The sequence below is a fragment of the Barbus barbus genome (assembly GCF_936440315.1).
Source record: "Barbus barbus genome assembly, chromosome: 29".
NCBI classification, from domain to species: Eukaryota; Metazoa; Chordata; class Actinopteri; order Cypriniformes; family Cyprinidae; genus Barbus; species Barbus barbus.
The window spans coordinates 10,751,922-10,760,799 of NC_136757.1; the positions used below are offsets into that span (position 1 = coordinate 10,751,922).

At 40.0% G+C, this 8,878-nt stretch overlaps 1 protein-coding gene across 1 annotated transcript; it reads left to right on the plus strand.

The window, feature by feature from the left end:
- Positions 1-1,007: 1,007 nt before the first annotated feature.
- Positions 1,008-7,620, plus strand: LOC306849400 (aspartate beta-hydroxylase domain-containing protein 2-like). Its single transcript, XM_079384379.1, has 5 exons — positions 1,008-1,258; positions 1,477-1,570; positions 1,918-3,145; positions 4,185-4,298; positions 6,412-7,620. Exons 3-5 carry the CDS (start codon positions 2,251-2,253, stop codon positions 6,519-6,521), a joined length of 1,119 nt encoding a protein of 372 aa, XP_079240505.1. The 5' UTR covers positions 1,008-1,258; positions 1,477-1,570; positions 1,918-2,250; the 3' UTR covers positions 6,522-7,620.
- The last annotated feature ends 1,258 nt before the right edge of the window (positions 7,621-8,878 follow it).

Here is an 8,878-nt window from a genome sequence, read left to right on the forward strand (position 1 = left end):
GACTGTAGTTTTCTGGAAAAGTGACAGGTTTAATCAATACACCCGCTACTGAACAGGACAGTTTCCTAGCTCTCAGGCTCAAACAGAGCAGATGTCCGCGTACCTGTAGCAAAAACTAATCGAAAAAGACCACTGGAAATATAGTAACAACGCAAAGTGTAAAGTAATATTGTTGCGATTCAATTTGTAGCACGAGTGTGACGTCAGAGGAAGTTGTCTGTTTGGCGTACAATGCATCATGGGAGTTGTAGGCCGTTGGGGGTGTCACTTGTAAACAACTACTAATGCTTTTATCATAAAATAACATGCACTCTTAGAGTAAAGCTGTCACATATCTTAACCACGTGGCAGAAGTGGGATTTACTTTGTTCTTTTCTTTGTCATATTTTCCGTGATTAGTTCTTATGGTTATACTTTTTCATATCTGAGAATGGCTACATGAGTACAGGTGGGTTCTTAAACGATTCGGTGTTTTAAATGAATCTTCTAAATCGCTAAATTCTAAGGACTTTTCGGCTTTAATCGACTATTTGAAGCACACGACTGCTTTCTTCCCTGCCTTTAAATTCATGAGGCATTTAATTGACTGAAGTTTTTGCAAATTTCAACTGATCAGTGTTTTGAGTATGAATTAAAACCTTTTTACCTTTGAGAACTTATCGCCAACTGGTTAACGATAACATGCAGAAAGGCTCACTGAATTTGTCATTAAGTGAATCTTTTTGGTGAACCGATAAAGATTCGATTCATTGGATGATTCGAAATCCTCGTCACTTACTGCCCGAGACACCCTCCTTATGCGGTTTACAACCTGCCCGCATCTGTTTTAATAGCTAATATACAATTATAATATCAAAATTAATCATTATTGTCATTGCTATTGTTATTATTCGTGTTAATGTGGTAACTAGGAACAGTATCGATGTTAATATTATAATGAAGCATTAGTTATGGTTTCAGTAGTCAGTCAGTCAATCAATCAATCAGGTAACGTTATGCGTCTTCTTTATATAAACGTCCAGATTTCAGTGATGAGACGTCGGATGTCTGTCATGTTGTTTTCTGCTCGGTTGCCTTCGGCGTTATGGACGTCGCCTGACCGCGCTTTACGGACATAAGGGCAGGACTAGAAACTGCATTGAAACACAGCGATAGGGAGGTGTCTGAGAGGGAAGTGTAGAGGCTGGATAACTGGCAGCGCCGGGCGGAACAACAGTCGCTGCGAATCTGACAGACAAGAAGTGCCGCGAAGCTCTCGGTAAATATGCAATTTAATGGGCGTCAATTTGCGCATTGACTCGTTACAGTCTTTGCATGCGTAGTCTAATAATTTAAATGTTGCATTAGGTGGCTGGGGTTTGTTTTTCTTTGTGTTGTATTATTGTACGCATGGTACTCTCAATCTGTCTGTGTTGACAGCCGCCATGAGACGTTGCATTAAACCTTAGGTTTGTTTTTGTCTTTCATCTCTACTAGACTGTCAGGTTGCATTCCATCCGAGGGATCCTAATGCAACAATTCCCTGTTGTCAGGCAATTAGGCTCTACTGGCAAATTGGTCCCTGCTGCAGGTTTGTGTTGACTATCTGCATGCTTTTATTGCGGTATGTTTGGAATTCTCTCATGACTCATGATTTTAAAAAGTGCAGTGCGGAGGTGTTGCAAAGACTGAATTTCAAATGCCATACCCGTGTGTGCTGCGGTCCCTATGAAGCTGCTGGTCGGTCTGTGCGTGAGTGTGGGGAGGGGGAGAAGAAGCCAAATGTGTGTGGGTGGTATATAGAAATGATCATGTGGTCAAACCGGGCTATCAAGGCAGGTGTGATGCAGTTTGCCTCGATGGCAATGTCTGCGTAGTGTTATTCTGCTGCACTTTATCACAAAATGTCTTTATATCTGCTTTTTTCCTCTCTCCCAGGTGCCCTCAGTTGCACTGTGTCCCTGTTGGTCTGGATCAGGAGACAAGAAGCAGCTGAATTGTCTCAGGGCGGCACACTGTCAACATTTCCAAATGCATTGAAACGGAAATGAAAAGCACGCTTGCATTAACCAAAGCGATCGGCACATGATCAAATTAGACTGCACAAAAAGCTCCTTGATGACGGGCAAAGGCTGTGCCACTTCAGTTAAACACCAAATCAAGCCTTCCAATGCACAAGCCAACAATTAAGAATATCTAAATCATATATCTACATGTACGTTTGAGTGTGTGCGTTTGAGATAGAGTGTGTATGTATGTTCGTATGCAGGGATGGAGTGGTCTTTAGAGCGGATGAGGGAATGGGTGGCAGGTGGCATGCAGTCGGTGCGAGAGTGTGAGTCCAGTGCTCTAGGCACTGCTCTTTGTCTCGCCCTTCTGTTTATTTGGTACTGCTACCGTGTTGGATGCGAACACTCCGCACCTTCGCTCCGCGGCGGTTTCAGCCCTGAGCCGCGTGTCGGGGCGGTTCCTGGTGGAGTTCTCGCGTCGGACCTTTCAGCCCGCAGAGGGTCGTCGAAACTCCGTCAGGTCGGTGGGGTTGGAGGAAGCGGAGTAGGCGAGGAAGAACTCAACGGCTTCGCCTACTGCCAGTCGCCCGAGTGCTTCCGTGGCACCAAACCCGGCGAGGGCCTGAACCAGCGGCTCTACCATAGCCTGCAGGAGTACGCCAAGCGCTACACCTGGGCTGGCATGGGCCGTGTGTACAAGGGCGTACGTGAGCAAGGCCGATATCTGCTCTGCAACCGCCCATCCATCCAGAAACCTGAGGTCTTCTTCCTGCCAGACCTTCCCTCTGCTCCTTTCTTCTCACGAGAGGCGCAGAAGCATGATGTGGAGCTCCTGGAGAGAAGTTTTCCTGCACTCCTGGCTGAATTTGAGAGTGTGTACCGGCTGCCAACCAGTCGGACCGGCTCTTCGCTTCCACTGGGCTGGAAGACCAACAGCACACCTCGTGGCCAGTGGTGGACCTTCTATCTGGTGAACCAGGGTACTCCGATGGTGCTGAACGCCAGGCGCTGTCCACGTGCATGGAGGGTGCTTGGACAGCTCCGTACCTTTATTGCGAATAATGTGTTTGGAAATGCCTGCTTCTCGGTGCTCAGTCCCGGAGCCACGATCATTGAGCATTACGGGCCAACCAACGTACGCCTGCGCTGCCACCTTGGTAAGAGGTCAAAGAATATAAATATATGTACATTACCAGTCGAAAGTTTGTGTACAGCTATTTGTTTATTAAAACTTTTTTTTTCACATATTAGAATCAAAGTAAAGTCATCTGAACTATGAAATATCACAAAAAGGAGAATGGAAATTATGAAAATATATGGAATTATGCTACCGTTCAGAAGTTTCGGATCAGTATAATTTTTGTTGGAAAAAAATAATACATAATTTCAGCAAGGATGTATTAATTCTTTTGGAAATGACAGTAAAGACATTTATACTTTTACTGAAAATTATATTTGAAACAAATGCTGTTCTTTTGAAATGAATGAAAAAAAATGAATCCTGGTTTCCACAAAAATATTAAGCCGCACAATTGTTTTCATATTAATCAACATTCATAATAATAAGAGATGTTTCTGGAGCAGCAAGTCAGCATATTAGAATACATTTCTGAAGGATCATGTGACACTGAAAACTGAAGTAATGGCTGCTGAAAAAACAGCTTTCCAAGAATAAATTTAAAAAACAGTCCTTTTAAAGTGTAAACAATTTCACAATATTACTGTTTTTACTGTATTTTCCTATAAAAGATTTTAAATATATATTTTCATACCCAAACTTTTGAATGATAGTGTATTTAAAGCAATCATTGTCATCTTCTATTATATATATATATTTTTTGAAATTCGTATCCCACTCAAGCAACTTCATGAGGTGCATCCTGAGATGCTTTTTAAACAATATTGAAGGAGTTCACTTGTATTCTGGACACCTGGATGCTAAAGTTAATTTTTTTTAAAGAAAGTTTTAGTTTTGAAAATGTGAATTTCATTTGTAGGCACAGTTTATATTTGCATCAAACATTTTTAAGATCATGAGAAACATAAATGCAGTCAAATGCATACAAATGTTTGACTGATAATATAAGCAGTATATGTGAGTGCAGCAATATATATATATATATATATATGTATATATATAGCGATCTGTGTGGCTGTTTAAGGTGTGTAAGCCATTTTCTCTCTGTGTGTGTCCAGGATTGAAGGTGCCCTCTGGTTGTGAGTTGGTAGTTGGTGGAGAGCCACAGTGCTGGTCTGAGGGAAGCTGCCTGCTGTTCGATGACTCTTTTCTTCACACTGCGTTCCATGATGGTGAGAAACAGAAATAATGTGTAGAATAAATATAATAGATAGTGCATAAGGCATCCATACAGTATTAAAGAGAAAACTAAGTGTGCTGTAGTTATTTAGTGGATTTTTGATGCCCAAGATATTTTTTTCAATAGCAGTGTGGCTGAAATAAAGCCAATATATGATATCACACTATTTAATTTAAGATATAAATATTTAAATATTAAATATAAAAGCAATTAAACACTGTAACCAACAGTGAACTGCTAAATTTGTGCGTGCTGTGAATCAAATTTGGTCAAATAAAAACCAGCTAGTGTGAAGCATAGTTTGAAATGAAGGATTTATAAGTGTCTTGTAACAACAGAACGCACCTGTCTCCATCCACTCTGCACAGATGGACTGTTACGCACAGACTACTTGCATTTTTACACAGGCTATGCACACTAGAAGGCCTAACAGCTTATGCAGTTTGCAACGTTCCTGCCATTAATGTTCATTAGATATTCAAACACTTCTTTAGAATGCATATTTGCTGAATGCCAACAGTATAAGAAAAAAATATATAGCATTTGCTGTAATATACAGCTTTCAATTATTAGACAGAATAGTTAAACACAAACAGTAAACTAAGGAAGCTGAAGAATGGGAGCTCCAATGCATCTACAATTAATCAGTTGTAAGAAGCCCCTATGTAATTAAGAGTCGTTTACATAATATGCATTTTTGCATTCATAAACAGCTACACTAGTCAACCCATAACAATCCCTGCTATAAACCACTCCGAACAGCAGCTTTTCAGCACCACCCTGGCAACCACTCACAACATGTCGAAAAAGTTTTAAGGGGGCAAGAAAATGAAATTTATTTGATAATAATTTTGTGAATTTTTTCGTACTTTTGCCTAATTCACAACACATGCTTATGCACATGAATTTTTTCTTAAGATAATGAATGCAATATTGCGTAGCTTGTCAGTGATCTACGGCTCTGTGCATTAAATGCCGCTCAATTTGAAAGCAGGTGATGGAGATTTACTGCTAATCACGGAACCTGCTTTATTGACGAGATGCGCATGATCATCGCGTTCGATATATCAAACAGCCCTAGCGTCCACACCAGTGAACGATATTGTCTGTTTATTCTAAGCGCACACTTGTCTGCCGCTTTAAATTTTCAAGCTCATTATAGCAGGATGGATTCTGATTGGGTGTCAATGTTTGTATCGTAACTGGAAAAAAATTGTTCTGAAAGTGATTCCAATGATATTGTTTCTCTGTGCCTTTATCGTTTTAGCTGTGGGGTGAACTCTGCTATTCTTTAATATTGAGAACGATTTTTAGAACTATATCTTTATCGTTATCTTTATAGTGAATTGGCTCTATCACTCTCTCACCTCTCCACCTGTAGCTGGTGTGTGGTGAGCACAGTGGCTGCCGTCGCATGATCCAGGTGGATTCTGCGCACTGGTGGTGGTTGAGGAGAGATCCCCTCATATGATTGTAAAGCACTTTGGGTGTAAAGAAATACACAATGTAGCTCTATGCTCTATGTAGATGCCTCATTCCTTCATTCATTCATTATACTAAATGAGACATTTGCATAAAACACACCCAAACCATCTCGATATAAGGGTTTTTCAGACAGGCTTTCCTTTATAGTCTTTTCTGACTATATGATGCTCTCAAAAGACATGCTCTCGCCTGAGAGGCATGCAGCAAGATCCTTGAGCAATGCCAAGTATGCTATCCTCAAAACCAGTGTAAATACAGTGAACATTTTTCATAAAAACGTCTAATTAGCTAGCTGTAGCATTCACATATCTGTGCTGTTATACAGATAAACCTCTCAGATTGAACTATAACTGTAAATAGTGAAATGTACAAAAGATTAATTATCTATGCATAAACAAATTCTTAATCTTAATATAAAACCACGTGTAGTATATGCTTTTTGTTTATATGTGGGTTCAACTGTAATTTCCGTGAATTTAAAATACATTTTAGTATGAAGGTTATTGGTGAATCATTGTTTGTATGCAGATTTTATGCACAAATTTGTGCATGCGCACACTTACTGAACCCAGTGTTAGTATTTACCACTTCTATAATGATTTCCATATCTGTGTGCTCAGGTTCTCCAGAAGATGGCCCGAGAGTGGTATTCATGGTGGACCTGTGGCATCCAAACGTGGCCGCAGCCGAGAGACAGGCACTGGACTACATCTTCAACCCTGGGCGCTGAAAGAGATCCATGAGGAGGAAAGGGTCAACGATTTCCATTGTATTAACAGTATGAGATGAGTGCAAAGGGAAAGACAGAGTGTTGAGAACATGAGTCTCTTACTCTAGTATACGTACCTTTACTCTCACTTTCCCTATAGGCACTGCTTCAGTAGAGACTTCAATGTACCGTCACTATTGTACATTATCAGTGTTTACAGAACTCTTCAAATCTAACCATAGCAAAAACCTGCTGGTGAACTGTGCTTGAGACGATGCCCTCGCGTTCATGTTGTTCCTACAATTTAGCTGCAGGGTCACATTTATACCCAGTGAGTGTCATAGTATCATTTCACCTAAAGCATTGACAGTCAACCGCACATGGAAATGCACTTTTTGCCAAGCCTGGTCACTACAGCCAGGTTGGATTGTATAGGAAGCACAGTACATTGTTTTTACTGAGATCAGGCTAAGCTAAACAGTCGTAAAACGACATATGCTGCAATGACAGAGGATTTGACATTTACCGCGAAGGAATGTGAATATATGGCATAGATGTTATGCGAAGTGAACTGAAGCACTACCAGCTATTGTGTAAAATGACCTCCATTAAACGCACTAGTGGCAAGTTATTTTGCCGCCACACCTAAGTCAGGGTCAGAACGCTCTGATGGGGAAGAATACGAGCACATCAAATCAGCCTGCTTTCCACTTGACTCTTTCCTACCCTGAATTTTCGAATCAAATCAAAACACGTTATCAATCGCTTTGTATCTCTGTGAAAGTTAAAGAGGGACACAACATTTATTTTTTTTGGAAAACACAACGTTCTGGCTGTTAATATGTGCTAGGTTCTACCTTATTGTGCTTTGTCGTACTGCTTGTTAGCAGAGCTTTAGTGGTTGTCGCTTCGATATTGGTACATTCCTTTTGTAAGATGACAGACAGTTTTGAGACCGTTTCGTGAGAAGTGACATTTTATATCATTGTGAGACTTTTGGAGTTGCAGATAAATTTTATGACAGCGTTCCTACTTCCATGTTTCCAAATTGTGTGCCATGGACTCACTTTGCAATGGATGAGTAAGTCTGTAGATTTAATAAAGAATTAATTTAACCCTTGTGCCGTGTTGAAAATCCTTTACCTTATTTGGTGTTCCTGGTCTAATATGACCTACCTTTTAAAAATTGCTTGTACATCTCTCATTATGCTTCAATACCAGCAAATCTTGGATTTAGACTTTTTTTGGGTACTTGTTTCTTTCAATTAGCACAGGTTTTGTATTTGTTTTTGGAACTGATTGATCGTAGGCCTCATTGATCTGAACTTATGCACCTCAGTTTGAAAAACTTAAATCCAGTATCTGGTGATAGCATAATGAGAGATTTACAAGCAATTTTTTTTTGGAGGCCTGTCATTTTGTCATTGACTATAAAGCCACAAATCCTAAAAAGTACAACAAATAAGGGGAATTTGTGTAATTTGTGGCAATGCTTCCTTTAAACAATTTCAAAAATAGTATTATGCGCCACTGTCTTTTGTATTAATGCAAATTACCTGTGGGTGTTTATGAAAAAGAGACAACTAAATTTGCTTCTTCTCAGGAACATACCCACCATGCTGGATGTTTGGAGGATTTTGTATGGGGGTGGCTGGCAGATGGAAGGGTAGTGTTGCAAACGTTCAGCCATTATCAGATGCAGCTCTGGAGATTTACATAACTAACCTCTTTTGCTAACACAGGGGGAGAGAGATAAATAGTAGATGAATGAAACGGCAGATGTAATCCACCTACGGTCCATATCTGTTCTCTGGATGGCATTTTGCAGAGGTTGCAGATCTAATAATATTCAGTTAGTGTTCACAAGTCTTTAATAATGCAGAAAATCATTAGAATAGCATTAAAAGCAACACTTATATACTCATAAAAGCTCACATGATAGTTTTCTTATATTAATATGAATGGACTTTGAATCTACATGTAGCTGTCACGGCTGTCACATCTTTCTGATGAATAGTTTGAGCAATAAAACACTTTACATACAGATGCTTTTCCAGTTTTTAAACACAAGCTGTAATTGACATTTGCTCACGTGACGAGGCGTTCTAAAAACGCGCCATTTAAGTTAAAATAACTTTTTAAAATGAGCTCGTTCTGAGTGAGTATACCAGCACAGAACCTACCTATTGCAATATAGCATCTTTGACGCAAGGCGGAGCTAGACAGTCATTTCTCAGTGGACGTGACAGGGCGAGTGTACAGCAGGTAATAACGAGTCTGGATGAATGTTTCCACTCATCTTCTGAAGGTGAAGGTTAAGATTTTTAATTGGATGAGCAAGGCTTGTATCAGCACAAAAGGGCACCTTTTACCAATAG

What these genes read in the sequence shown, in the direction of transcription:
- LOC306849400 (XM_079384379.1), top strand. Translation starts at nt 2,251, where the DNA reads ATGGAGTGGTCTTTAGAGCGGATGAGGGAATGGGTGGCAGGTGGCATG. An exon ending in ACGCCTGCGCTGCCACCTTG is followed by an intron (nt 3,146 to 4,184) that starts GTAAGAGGTCAA and finishes GTGTGTGTCCAG; the next exon opens with GATTGAAGGTGCCCTCTGGT. An exon ending in TCACACTGCGTTCCATGATG is followed by an intron (nt 4,299 to 6,411) that starts GTGAGAAACAGA and finishes CTGTGTGCTCAG; the next exon opens with GTTCTCCAGAAGATGGCCCG.